The 15,303-nt window shown below is 42.7% G+C and overlaps 1 protein-coding gene across 1 annotated transcript in view; it reads left to right on the top strand.

The window, feature by feature from the left end:
* LOC121556353 (copine-7) overlaps positions 1–12,469 on the top strand; it is a 72,430-nt gene extending 59,961 nt beyond the window's left edge. The window contains 5 exon segments of the mRNA XM_045210100.1: positions 5,850–5,904; positions 6,999–7,050; positions 7,382–7,515; positions 9,481–9,717; positions 10,329–12,469. Coding sequence (XP_045066035.1) covers positions 5,850–5,904; positions 6,999–7,050; positions 7,382–7,515; positions 9,481–9,717; positions 10,329–10,475 — 625 coding nt within the window. The 3' untranslated portion in view covers positions 10,476–12,469.
* The last annotated feature ends 2,834 nt before the right edge of the window (positions 12,470–15,303 follow it).

The raw sequence follows: 15,303 nt of genomic DNA, 5'->3' as shown, positions 1-15,303 counted from the left end.
TCCACCTTACTAGGAGGAAATTAGAGCAAACAAATTGCTTTACACAGACATTAGCAATGCATGAGGAGGCCCTGGGGAAATCTCAGATGAAGTTGCTTGGAGGCAGAATCAGTGTTTGAGATGAGGCTGGTCTGCTTAGATTTACTGCTGCCGCTGCTTTCTGCTGCTGTTGTTGGAATGGACACAGAGCGAGATGGTTCCAAGTGCAGTAGACAGCAGGTTTTGTTCCACCCGTGGCAGCGGATGCAGCATGTCCTCTGTCCTGTGGTGCTCACTGCACCCTGTGATATCCTATTCTGTCTCTGAGCCTGGCAAAGACTGCCTGTGCCTGACGGAGCGGCCAAATCCCCCTCCATGGCTGGCAGGGGATCATTAACCCGATCCAGAGGAGAGGACACCCAACCTAGCGCAGTGTCACAGCAGCATGGGCAGAGGCAGGGAGGGACAGTAGCAGGATGGGCAGAGGCAGGGGTAGGGAGGGACAGAGGAAAGTGCAGAGGAGAGGCAACAGCAGAGCCATGGGCAGCAGTGGAGAGAAGGCAGAAGAAGGATGCACAGGGCTCTCAAGGGTTTGGGGAGATAATGGTTTCAATGGCTGGGGAGAGTTGGAGCGACAGGCTGTATATTATAATTTGTGTGTGTGTCACATTACTTTCTGTATATAGTATTTGTTAAGGATATGTAATTGACTGGTATTATATTATAGTTACATTCCTCATTTCTAAATCACTAATTCAATATTTATTATCGGAGGCAGTCTTGTCAGACACTGGTTAATTAGTAACTAATTATTTTGAATTTGGTCTATTTTTGAGGAAAGATCATCTTGTCTGTCGGCACAGAGCCAAATGAGGATTTACACTGTGAATCATGCCAGTGTTGGCTACTCCTGTTGAATGTGTGGAGAACGCTGGCTGCCTGTAGCTCAGCTGGTAGAGCACGGCGCTTGTAACGCCAAGGTAGTGGGTTCGATCCCCGGGACCACCCATACACAAAAATGTATGCACGCATGACTGTAAGTCGCTTTGGATAAAAGCGTCTGCTAAATGGCTTATTATTATTATTTATTATTAATTAAAGAATACAAGAGATAACTCTAGAACAGCAGAAGACGTGTTGGAGAGACACAAACTCTAGCTACCTGGAAAAGAGATGTGTAGGTAGCTAACTCAGTTTGGTGTTGTGTGTCACGTACATGCCTTTAGGTGTTGCGCCTACGTTCAGGCTGTTATTCAGGTGCACAACGTGGGCTTGCAGGCCTCTTGTGGTGAATATCAGGTGATGTGTGATCACATTTACAGAGTAGGAGCTGGATTAGGAGCCGGGCACCTTTTGCTCTGAGAGGGAAGTGGCTGCGTTCTCCTACTGAGAGGGGAACGGGGCTCAGTGAAGACCCCCGCCTGCAAGATCCGCTCTCACATCATGTCACGTGGAAGTGAAAAAGAGGTGCCACCGTGGAGCCCACACGTTGGTGCCATCCTCATTAACAGGCCTGGGAACAGCATCACATCTGGCTCTCCCACTCTCCTTATTGGTGTCACGTTGAAATATGGCTGTCTACCGGGTTGGCAGTCCTCCAGAGCATGGCAGTCTGAAACATAATTAGTTCTCTACTTGGGACTTATCACTTAGTATACACATGTACTGCTTAAGAAAACACTTTAGGAAACTAGACACGGAGGTAGACCACTACGCCACACACACTGAACCAACATGTAGGTTGGGGCGGCAGGTAACTTGGTGGTTATGAGCGTTGTGCCAGTAACCGAAAGGTCGCTGGTTCTAATCCCCAAGCCGACTAGGTGGAAAATGTGCCCTTGAGCAAGGCACTTAACCCTAATTGCTCCCGTAAGTCGCTCTGGATAAGAGCGTCTGCTAAATGACTAAAAATTTAAAATGTAAATGTCAATGTTGTGATGTTTAATCCAGGCTCAATTGGAAAAGGCATGAGAATCCTAAAACGTTGAGCACAATCAAAGAGAATATGTATGTAACTTCACAGAAAGGCCACTTCCCAGAGAATGTCTACTTTATCTGAGGAAACCATAGACAGACTTGAAAGCCAGTTTCTTTCACTCTCTGTCTGTGCTCGGTACCTGTGGCACCTCTACATTTTCTCAAACACCAGGTTCTATTCCCACAAAGTATTAAAAGCACTCACTGATAGAACAGAGAACCGCCAAGCATCAGAACTAAGTATTAGTAGCTCCAGTGGAAGCATTTGTACAGCCTCTTCACTTGATACTTCAGGAGCTTTGGAACATATTGACAGCATTTGCGTCAGAGGAGAAAAGTAAGATAAATCGCTGAGGCAACTTTGAGAAGTTGTTTCAGGTCGATCTCGCTGTTATGTTAAAATTATACGTCTGATGTATTGTAATGAGCTTTCTGTTTTGACAAAACACCACGGACTAGATAGAACAGAAAGATACGAGACAAATAAACAACAAGCACCAACAGCAATATGTAAAAGATAGCTATTCAAGGCAGAGATATCAGACATCAGTGGTTGAGTGGTTTGAATTGTATTAGAGAACTTGAAACTGGCTTCTCCGTATGTTGAAGGCCCATTTCTCATTCGCCCATTGTGATGGATCTCCCTTGCATTACAGACAATAATTAACAAACCTGACCCTGCATGCAGTTTATTCACTCATTTGTCATTCATTGCTGTCAGAGAAAATGTGTTTTCGGTGCGTTGTATTGCAGCCGATTTTGTTCTCATACACCTCCGTTGCTCCTACAGGTTATTCCTGTCCTTTCTCCTGTATAGCGCTGTCCTGTGGGATTCATTAAAAGCAGGATTAGCCATTTACAGCATCTCTGTAAATCTCCCCATGCAGGGTGGTGGTAGTGTCGTAGAAATATTTGACTAAAAATGTCACGCCCTGGCTCTGGGGACACTTGTATGTTGAGCCAGGGTGTGCATTTCATTTGTGTATCTAGTATGTGTATTTCTATGTTGGCCTGAGTCAAATCAAATCAAATCAAATTTTATTGGTCACATGCGCCGAATACAACAGGTGCAGACATTGCAGTGAAATGCTTACTTACAGCCCTTAACCAACAGTGTATTTATTTTAAACAAAAAAAGTAAGAATAAAACAACAACAAAAAAGTGTTGAGAAAAAAAGAGCAGAAGTAAAATAAAGTGACAGTAGGGAGGCTATATATACAGTAAAATAAAGTGACAGTAGGGAGGCTATATATACAGGGGCTCCCAATCAGAGGCAACGAGTGTCAGCTGTCGTTGGTTGTCTCTGATTGGGAGCCATATTTAAACTGTCTGTTTCCCATTTGTGTTTGTGGGATCTTGTTTCAAGTCTGTTTATGTTAGACCGTGAACTGTCACGTATCGTTTGTTGTTTTGATCGTGTCTCTAATTAAAGAGTATGTTTGCCTGCAACGCTGCGACTTGGTCCTCATCTTTGGTAGACGATCGTGACAAAAAAATAGTCAACTCAAAAATATCTCTCGAGACTGGAGCTTGTGAATCCAGAAATTATACTTTATTATTGCGTAACAAAGCCGAGCCACTCTTTGGCTTAGAGATCTCTTATATACACACACAAATGCACAGTCATGTATACATAGCTTACAAAGCTACTCCCCTTAAGATCACTGATTAACATCTTTAACTGCCACGCCACTATTATCTTTGAAAGTCCAATAACACATGTTGTTTACTCCAAAAGGCCATGGGCGCTTTTGCCTCTTCCCCTTATCTCATATTATTGGTGGCATGGCTCAGACACTTTTTAAAAATAAAATACATACATTCATCAAAGCATGTTTACACATTGTATTGACTATATTCCTTATTTAGACATGCATCTGGACTTATAAAATGTCAATCATGTTTACTATATTTTATCTTTGACATTTCCCAACATTTTCCTTAATGATACATAAAATATTACCATAGTAGAGAGGAGGTCCACTTTCCCCTCTTTCTTCAGCTGACGATGAAGGAGTTGAGGATTAAGGAGATTAAGGACCAAAGTCTTAATGGAGGGAACAAAAAGAGAGCATTTCTATAACTCAACTGGGGGCAGAGAGAGAGAAATCACGTCTGCTGCTTTCCTTAATTGATCCAAGCTTTTCTACCAGCTCTCTTTTCCATGGGTTGATAGAGAGATGGGGCCTTGAGTTTCTGTGCCTGGAGGCCTGTCTGAGCATCTTCCTCTAATCTGTGATAATGGACAGAACGGAGTCTGTGTCTGTGTCTGTGTGTGTGTGTGTGTGTGTGTGTGTCTGTGCGTGCCCTCGTGCGTTACTAGGCCTGCTAGAGCAATGCACTATGGTTTTGGGGATGACATTCCAAATGTGTTGTACTGGACATCCACAGAGCCAAATTTGAATTGAAAAAATAAATACCATTTTGATTAGCTTGCGTGTTAGACACTCCCCCGTCAGTCTTTATATAGAAAATAAGGAGCAGCTATAAGCAAACTGTGAATATCGGGGATGGCAGCAGCCTTTGCGCAGTTGGAAAGCAGTTGCCTTGGTTGTGCGCACAGCTTCTCTCTTTCTCATGGCTGAGATGTTTCTGCTCATCTATAGGTGCCATGCTAGAGAGCGGCATCCTGAGAGAGTTTACCATCTCCTGAGACAGAGGAAGCCCAATTGAAGATTACTATGTTTAGCAAAGAGTTGATCATTCTTAATTCCCAAGGGTGGAGGATGAGACCAGAAGGGTTTTATAATCTGTTTTTCCATTACTTTGCCTTTAATGTGCTGGAGAAAGTATCTATCAGCCAGCGATGGGCAATTAAAGTTTAGAGTAAAGGGAAAGCTTTAGTTGTCTCTAATGAGGGCTTACAGCCAAATCTTCAATTGAATGCTTATTACTTCCTGCTTTAGTGTTCCCAGCCCATGTCATCACTCTCTCCCCTTCCTGCTGCAGTAAATACATTAAAACAGCTCCTTTCAAATGTTGATAACTGAAGCCAAGATGTTATTATGGAGATGTTCATTCAGATTGTCACGGTGCTCGAGAATTCACTTTTTTTCTGCATGAAAGAAATGCCCTGATAGCAGAGACAAAATCATGTATTTAGGCACAAGTACTAATGTGATGGAAAATAAGCTAACACAGCCCAGCACACATGTTCACAGTGCCATGGATTGGAGAGTGATAGATACACATATTTCCTGTCAGAGAGAGAGCTGTAACTCACTAATCATTCCATATCACATTTTAATCCTGTTTTCTTTCAAACCCCTCTTTTTGCCATTGCACTATGAGGACTCGTTTTGTTTCATGTCCCGGCTCGCATACTGCTCAGTGAGCCCCACAACTCACTGTGTCATCAGATGTACTGTATGTCTAGTGGTATTTCCCAGCAGGCATTGCTTCTGTCCTACTGTGTCTTACACTCTCATTCTCCCCCACTGTTCATGCGTTCATTCCTCTAGTGCTGTGCTCTACTGCCCTCCTGACAAAGAGTAATGCATTCAATATGGCAGAGCATATTAAACTACATCAGCTCATCATATTAAAATGATTCCGATAATGATGTGGAGAATACAGCAATTGCGACAGCACAATTACCACTTAGTGCCGGAGAGTAACAGAATCTCACCCCATAGATGCAAACTGACAGCTGGCACATAGAAGCAATTCTTAAATTGTCATTTAATGAGTGTCCTAACTGGTTGAATTGTAAGCAAGTCTTAAAAGGAGGGATTTGCAGTGTAGTTTTTCCTGTGTGGAAGAGATAAATTACAATAATGTTCTCGACAAGTATCGACAAGTATCTTCCATTTGATCAGTGACAGTGTATTCTCCATTGTAACAGCAACAACAGTTTTATTGTATGATTGATTTACTCTACTTTACATTTTAGTGACAAAAGATTTTCCGCCTTGGGATTTGGTGCCAGAATTCCACCCAATTATGAGGTGAGTGTTATCTTGTTTGGTTGTTATAATCTTTTCCCCCACTGCTTATTTTCCCTCCATCCTCCCTCTTGGTATTTGCCCATGCCCTGAGTCTATATATTGAACGGGCTGATTGCCCTATTTCCTGACACCATTTGTCACTCTGTCAAAATCTCACATTTCAAATTCATAATTGAGTTTATTTTTATTCATCAGCCCCTTCTCTGGAAATGCCAACCTGTCCACGAGAAAATAACATGTTCTGAGGAAGTTAGAATAATGACAAGCAGGCAGTGTGGAGCAAGGTTCCTTGGTGTTGATGGCCACTTGTCAGAAGGTTTCAGGAGCGAGAGAGGGGCGTTTATTTAAGCAGATTTGGCCTGGAGAACAGAGACCCGGCTGTTGTTTTAACTAGCACCCTGGGGAGAGGGTTTGAAGTGACACACGCACACATCGCTTTCAGACACACAGACTGCTTCCAGAGATGGAGAGTCACATTACAGGCACACTAGAAGTACTGGCAGGTCAACAGACAGAGAAAAGATAAAAGAAGGCTATCAGGATCTGCTTCTGTTCTGTTCTGTGCATTGGCTTATAAATAGTCTTGACTACTGTACGTTCTGTAATTATGGCTTAATGACATCTGTCTTGTCAAAGGTACACACATTGGACAGAAAATACTGTTGTTTTGATAGGATAGAAAAATGCCACGTCTGAACTATTTCTGTACCCCAGTCCGCTAAAATGCTACAAAACCAAATCAGTAAATTCAACATTGTTGCAGTCACTTACAATAGACCAAGAGCCCAAAGCTGTTGTATTTACCCAAAATAGTAAAATATGTCAAAAGGCTGTGTGTCTGTGGCTTTGTATAATAAGATAACTAGACCACTTCGTATCAGGAACAGGTTCATTCTCATACTCAAAGTAAGCTTTATGTGGACTTGTCATATACTTTCATTTATTCCAGCGCTACTCCAGACTTTCAAAAGATCGTAAAATGTGGACTGAAATAAATGTGTCCTTGTATATCGAATGAGGCATAGGGATTTTGTGTCTACACTAATATTCCAGTACAACAATGTCTGACCTCGTTTTTTTCCCCCAACAAACAGGTGTCCCATGACTTTGCCATCAATTTCAACCCAGAGGACGATGAATGTGAAGGTAAGAGAGATGAAGCCTCCTCTGGGTACCTTATACTTCTGAACCTCTCAGCAGCTCTGCCTGACCCTCCATCAATCTCTACCGCTGACATTTTACAATGAAAAACTAGCATACTGGATAGCATGTGGAGCCTGAGAGTGCTTTTCCCGCTCTCAGAATCCATCTTTAATGGACACAGAGCCCTACAAATTCACATTTCCAGTAATACTTTGAGCCCTAGTTATTTTTGCTCCAGCCCACCTGTCTCCCTCCCTCCCTCCCTCGGTCCCTCAATGTGCTACTTCAAGGTGTGTACCCACAGTAGAACGTGTGTGTGTGCGTGTGTGATCAGAGATCCAGGGGGTGGTGGAGGCCTACCAGAACTGCCTGCCTAAGATCCAGCTGTACGGCCCCACCAACGTCTCTCCCATAATCAGCAGGATAGCCAAGCTGTCAGCAGGAGAGGAGACCATCAAAGATGCCTCAGTAAGTGTCCTTTACTGCTGTAATGGAGCGATGTACAGTACAGGCCTGCATTATATGGATTAAAACAAAATCTCCATAACTCTGATATCCCACCCATTGAGCCTCCCTGGATGAGCTGTCCCAGGCTCAGCTCAGCTTTTACACAATTAATACCAGTCAGCCAAGACAGACCATGTAGGTGTATAATTGAGTGTAGAAATGAAAAACGTGATAGTGATGTCATTCACTATTAAATGTGTTTGTCTAATTAAGTGATAATGCCCAAGAAGCCGGTGTTTGGAGGATATTGGCACGGTGTTGTTAGTCTCGGGCCAGCAAACCGTGCCAATATATCCTCCAAACACCGTATTTGAGGGAATTATCACTTTTATACAATGGGTTACCAACAAATTCAAATAATGATTGACATATTTCCATTAAAAGTTATTTTGATTAATTTATTCATACTATTTTGTCCTTCCACAAGATATAGTCCCGGCACAAATCTAGGATTGCTACCCAAGCCGGCTGGTTCGGTTGCCAGAGACACAACCCAGTCGTTAAATCTTTTTATTCTATATCTATGGACGTTCGTTCTAAATGTTCTGTTGTCATGCTGGCTGGCAACGTTCTTATCCCCTTATTGCTAGCTAGCCAACTTGGGCTAACACAGTCATATCAAACAGTGCAGCCAGAATAACAGAAAAGTAGCTACATTTGTGTTTGTTTAAGCTCTTTTCTAGTGACATTGAGCTAATGATGAGCGATTTTGCCTGGCATAGAACATTTGCTCTCTCACCAGGACACTGTTTGGAGGAGCTAGCCAACGGCACAGCTAGCACAATTACTTCAAACTGAAGCTCGAAAGACAGCAAACTAGCTGCATTTCGTTTCGTTTGACCTGTTTTTCTATGGATATTTCTTTGTATATATCCATCAAAATGATGCTGGCTGAGAAAAGCTGCCTGCTAGTCTGTCTCGTCTTGACTCCCAAGTCCCAACACGTTGATTACTATCAGACAGCTGGAGATCAAATTTCAATATTGAAACAATGTTGCAAATATCAGAGAGACAGACAGCAAGGTTTATACAAATCTCTGCTGTTGAAAACCAAATACTAGTCTAAAAGAAAGGGGAGATAATGTCTAGATGCTTTTTTACAGTGGAGATCAAGTTTATAAATTGCCTGCTTGGGCTGATGAGACAGTGGATTGCGCAGTGAGATGGAACAGTAAATAGGCATTTCATAGCCTTAGCCGGTGGTAACTTGTGGAATAGACACTGGCTGGAACTCGGTTTTAACCAATCAGCATCCAGGATTAGACTCACCCATTGTAAAAATCTGTAATAATTTCTTGAGGTTCTGCATAAGAACCTTTAAAATCTCTCAATTAAATGCGGTAAGGTTTGAGTTAACAAGAATGCCCAAGGCCATTAATATCAATGTGTTCCTACATTAGTTTGCCCCCTGGCTATTCCCATTACATTTTAAACACTTTTCCATTACTCTGGCCATTTCTTCTGCTTCGTCCTTGTACTGATCTTCATTTATTATTCAATCATCCCTTCTTCTTCTGATCAATAAATGAGACCAAAGGATCAATGCAAAGAGAATTCAGGACGAGTTAAAACTGCAGCCGGGGCACTTTCATCACTAGGGACTCATGGGACATCTGAGAGCAGAATACATAGGAATACACTCATAGACCTCATATGTAAAATCCACTGATTCAGACTTTTGCAAATGTAGGATATCTGTAGATGTTGAGGATTTTCTCATTCATATTGATATCCTGCAGGGAGAGAGAGAGGTGTTGATGAGACTAGAGATTAATACAGGATGAAGTTTCTCAGTGTTTCTCAGTGGGAGCAGTCAGATTTCAGAGGATAACGTGTTACACACAGACAAGCCAAGGGCACTGAAGTGTGTGGTGACAAAAGGTTAACACGCAACCGCAACCCTCTCCTCTTTCCTCTCTCCTCCAGCGTTACCACATCCTGCTGATCCTCACGGACGGCGTGGTGACAGACATGGCGGACACACGCGAGGCCATCGTACGCGCCTCCTACCAGCCCCTGTCCATCATCATCGTTGGTGTGGGCAATGCAGACTTCACAGACATGCAGATCCTGGATGGGGATGACGGGGTGCTGCGCTCGCCCAAAGGAGAGCCCGTCCTCAGGGACATTGTGCAGTTTGTGCCCTTCAGAGACTTCAAAACGGTCAGTATTCCCCTCCTTCCCTTCCTCTTTCTATACCTCCATCGCTCCAACTCTCCTTCCCTACCTCCCTCTACACTCTGCTATGCCGCAGTCATATTCCAACCAAGCCAAAAGAACAGAGAGGTGTGGGTCTCCAAGGTCTCAGAAACTGAAATACTTTTTATAATAGCGATGCTGGTGGCCATTAAGTCTCCCAGTGTGACCTCCAAAGCCCCTTCAGTAATAGCATTACCCTCCAATGGGGCTTTGAAGACAAGCTGACAGCCAGGCAGCCTCTCATCTGCTGGCTTCAGAAATGCCTCCTAAGAAAAAAATAATTGTCACCAGCAAAGAAAATCCATTAATTTAGAAAGGTTACGATGAAAAATGCAAAAATTCCTCCAAAAGCTTGATGCGATTTGTCTGTGTGCTCCCCAAAGCCCTCTTTCCTTTTGACCGCTGCCCAAACAATGGAAAACACAAATCACTCGTTCCATTCTTCCTTTGTTAGATTAAAAAACAATTTGCCTGGAGTTTCATTGGATTTGGGTGCCACTGAAAATGATTGCTTTAACCCTTTGGGGTCTTGTGTCAGAACTGTCCAGACTACAGCTGTGTTCTGTTTTTGACAGGCCTCGCCCGCTGCCTTGGCCAAATGTGTCCTGGCGGAGGTGCCCAACCAGGTGGTGGAGTACTACAGTCACAAGGCCATCTGCCCCATGCCGCCTGTCCCATCATGTGACTCTCCCACCTCCCTTGCCAAAACCCCTACAGAATGACTGCCAGCAGTGGGGACCACGGCCTGACCACATCTCAGTCCAGCAGAGAGAGAGAGAGGGTGCAGATTGCTGCTCTGGACCAACAACCATGGTCATTGATATTTGTGTTATCATTCCTTTTTCATTCATACATCGTTTACACACAGACTGAAACCTTTGGATTGTTTTCTCTCTCCGTTCGGATCATGTCCCTCTGCCTGGCTGTGCATGCATCTGCCTGTTCAGCATGATGCTGGAGCCTTCGTCCTCTTCCTCCTGTTTTGGGGATGCATGCAGTTGAATCCCTCCCAGAGTTGATCAACTATGATCACAGGCTCTCTGTTCCCTTCTGCCCTGATACTGGCACCTCGGCCCTCAACTGGTTTTCTATTACTTTCAAGACTCTCCAAGGCTTCAGTCTGCTTCTCCTCTGTGTCCATTTTGCTCTGCTAAGTCTTACTGCCCATTACTGGTATTGTGTGAAGAGCCTGCCAACTGAAGGATTGGGGGAGGGGGGGGGTCTAAACATATCAAACCACATGAGTCTTTCAATGTTGAGGAAAGCGATTTAGGTAACACTTTATTTTACTATTCCGGCATGATGCCTGCACAGATAAGGTAGTCATATACATGCAAACTTGACATTTTGTAACATGACTCACACTAATATTACGTTACAGTACAAAGTTTTGAAGCCTACTGATTTATTACAGATTTAGCGATGTGACATAAATACATGTTATGTCAATCTCAGGTTTATAATAACCTTATGCAGGCATTATGGCAGAGTATTCAAATAAAATGTTACCGAAGTACAGTATATAAAGAATAAATAAGTCAACAAATATAAACAAACATATGTACAGTATAAATTAAAGATGAAGATCTACATCAAGATTAAATCAGATATTTTTCAACTTTTGTGCCCATTACCTCCCTATGAAACATACCTTAGGGATTTATCTTTTTCTAAACCTGACCTATCTGGAGCTTTAGCCAGTTACTTTTCTTAACTGAATTAATGAGGAACATTTTAAATAGGGCTCTTCATGGTGTTTATATCACAAGGCTGTATGATATTGTAGGTCTTCTTTTATCTTATTCAAGGGAGATAACCTTGCATCTCATTACTCATGTGAAAGACCTCACTGCACTGTCTGGTAAAGAATCTAAATACGGTGGAATTTATATGATTTATATTGTTTGAAGAGTGCAAATGTCACAGGAGTATACATTGACATTAATGAGAAAATACCAGAGAGGGGGTGCATGGCCTTGTATTCATATTGACTTGTTTGGATGAGATGCTGCTGACTTCTGACAAGCAGCTTTCCATGCACATCCCTCCATGATGAATATGTACTGGAACAATTTTCTCCCTCCAGGAACTACTCTGTTCCCTCTGTTGACACTTTGACTTGATGATTGTATAAATCATGGGTAAGAAGTCTTGCACATAGTTCCATAAACTTCTTCTGCTAAAAATTCTACTGACGTAGTTGAGGTGCATCAGGTATCTACGTCAGATATGATGAAACAGAGGTAACCTGAATCACTGAAATAGTATAGATGGTCATGAGTCAATTAGCATAGTATGGGTTTCTAGATGTTGATGCCAGTCCGTGCCATTGCCTCTCTCCTTTGTTAATGCGACTTTGTAATTATCAAGTTCACTTTGGCTTGTCACTCAATACTTCTACCAGATGGCCCATGTGCCCTTATGTACATAATTGTGGCTAAACTCCCCCTGGTACGGTGCTCCTGTGTGCTGTGCTCTGAGCTCCTTTGAAGAACAGTGAGTGTGTATCTGTCACTAAGGACCACAAGCTGGGGCCCATTGATTCAGGAGGCCCAGATCTGGAGTCCTACTTGATCAGCTGAATGTAAATAACCCTGGATGGACTTTCATCTCCACCCTGGGGCTCTGCAGTGTGTGACGTGTAGGTTGGGGAAATGGATGTACATTGCATTCGGAAAGTATTCAGACCCCTTCCCTTTTTCCACATGTTGTTACGTTACAGCCTTATTCTAAAATGGATTAAATAAAAAAAATTCCTCATCAATCTACACACAATACTCCATAATGACAAAGTGAAAACAGGTTTTTAGACATTTTTGTAAATAAAAATAAATAAACATAAATATAACAATAATACCTTATTTATATAATATGAGACTCGAAAATTGAGCTCTGGTGCATCCTGTTTCCATTGATCATCCTTGAGATGTTTCTACAACTTGATTGGAGTCCACCTGTGGTAAATTCAATTGATTGGACATTATTTGGAAAGGCACACACCTGTCTATATAAGGTCCCACAGCTGACAGTGCTTGTCAGAGCAAACACCAAGCCATGAGATTGAAGGAATTGTCCGTAGAGCTCCGAGACAGGATTGTGTCAAGGCACAGATCTGGGGAAGGGTACCAAAAAATTGTCTGCATCATTGAAGGTCCCCAAGAACACAGTGGCCTCCATCATTCTTAAATGGAAGAAGTTTGGAACCACCAATACTTTTCTTAGAGCTGGCCACCCAGCCAAACTGAGCAATCGGGGGAGAAGGGCATTGGTCAGGGAGATGATCCAGAACCCGATGGTCACTCTGACAGAGCTCCAGAGTTCCTCTGTGGGGATGGGAGAACCTTCCAGATGGACAACCATCTCTGCAGCACTCCACCAATCAGGCCTTTATGGTAGAGTGGTCAGATGGAAGCCACTCCCAAGTAAAAGGCACATGACAGCCCGCTTGGAGTTTGCCAAAAGGCACCTAAAGGACTCTCAGACCATGAGAAACAAGATTCTCTGGTCTGATGAAACCAAGATTGAACTCCTTGGCCTGAATGCCAAGCGTCACGTCTGGAGGAAACCTGGCACCATCCCTATGGTGAAGCATGGTGGTGGTAGCATCATGCTGTGGGGATGTTTTTCAGCGGCAGGGACTGGGAGACTAGTCAGGATCGAGGGAACGATGAAATGAGCAAAGTACAGAGAGATCCTTGATGAAAACGTGCTCCATAGCGCTCATGACCTCAGACTAGGGCGAAGGTTCACCTTCCAACAGGACAATGACCCTAAGCACACACAGCCAAGACAATACAGGAGTGGCTTCGGGACAAGTCTCTGAATGTCATAGAGTGGCCCAGCCAGAGCCCGGACTTGAACCCGATCGAACATCTCTGGAGAGACCTGGAAATAGCTCTGCAGCAACGCTCCCCATCCAACCTGACAGAGCTTGAGAGGATCTGCAGAGAAGAATGGGAGAAACTCCCCAAATACAGGTGTGCCAAGATTGTAGCGTCATACCCAAGAAGACGCGAGGCTGTAATCGCTTCAACAAAGTACTGAGTAAAGGGTCTGAATATTATATGAATTATTTTTATATACATTTGCAAAAATGTAGAAAAAACGGTTTTTGCTTTGTCATTATGGGGCATTGTGTGTAGATTGGTGAGGGGAAAAAACAATTTAATCCAGTTTAGAATAAGGCTATAACGTAACAAAATGTGGAAAAAGTCAAGGGGTCTGAATACTTTCCGAATGCACTGTAGAACATTTGCCAATATTCTGTTGGACTAAGTTCCAACATCAATGGTAATATATTGAAGTACTCTACATTATATTTATTACATTAATTGTTTGTTTTTATTTGGATATCTACTATGTGTTTGTTTGAATATGATGACACCATTTCTCATGATGGCATACTGCCATGGATTTATTTATCACATGAATGGATATCTCATTCTTAGGATTACTGTTGTGCAATGGCACAAAACCTTATCAGATCTATATTGAGAAATTTATGAATCATTGGCAAGATGATGGGGTACACTGTTATCCGTTACAGCCCCTTGGTCCATATCTTTATAAGCTAAAACAGTGTGCATTTTCATAAAATTGGCTTGTGCGCACCCCAACATACACTAACGCACACTAAGACCATACATACATTACACACTCCGAGCAACAGCAAGTGATATCATGCTGATATGAATCAGTATTCCTGTTCCTGACGGGGAACGGGATGTGAATAACCTTTCTGATGTTTCTTTGCTGTACTGTATTGTTGTTCCAACAAGACCCACCCTGGACAACATGGCTCATCATTTAATGTTGCCCTCAGGCACAAGCCAAAGCGCTCTCCATCAACTCAAATCCTCCATTGCTTAGTTCATCTTAAGAATAAACCCTTTAGAGCAAAAGCACAGTCAGTTGCAGGTATTGCTAACCCTGATGCATACTGTGTCTAGCAGTATTGATTTGGATGGTGAATGTCTCCTTTAAAATATTTATGCAGGGAGAATGACTGTTTTTAAATGAGCACTGCAAAGAGTGAATAATCTGAGGTATTTCTTTTGCATTCACCACTGACAAACATGGGCTATGAACACTACTGCACAATGGGTGGAAGATAATACAGGCCAGTCTATTGCCCTGCGGTGTATTCCCTGAACCACTGGATGATCTTGAGGTCATAGATTATATTTTATTTCTAAAAAGGGAATTTATTGCATGCTTACTTCTGTTAAGATGTGTTGTACATTCCTTTGAGTACGAAATGCTGATAGGCAAGCCTGCATTTGCACAAACCTCTGTTCATGTTGTGGATGCTCTCTTTATCTTGCATTTAGGCCAATAAATCCAGTCAACTGCATGATAGTGTCTGTGATGTTTCATCCTTGTGAAAAACGTGGAAATAGTCACCTCTATTCTTCTTCCGTGGTTTTTAAGTGGAAAAACAAAATAAAGATTTAGTATTTATTGCCATTTGATTTGATCATTCTTCTTCTCTCATTCGATTCAGGTTGTGGGAATTTACGGAGTACCTTTTGGGGGTGGTAAGACAATATG

Source organism: Coregonus clupeaformis, chromosome 33 (genome assembly GCF_020615455.1).
Source record: "Coregonus clupeaformis isolate EN_2021a chromosome 33, ASM2061545v1, whole genome shotgun sequence".
Lineage (NCBI taxonomy): Eukaryota > Metazoa > Chordata > Actinopteri > Salmoniformes > Salmonidae > Coregonus > Coregonus clupeaformis.
This window is presented reverse-complemented; position numbering and strand designations above follow the sequence as displayed.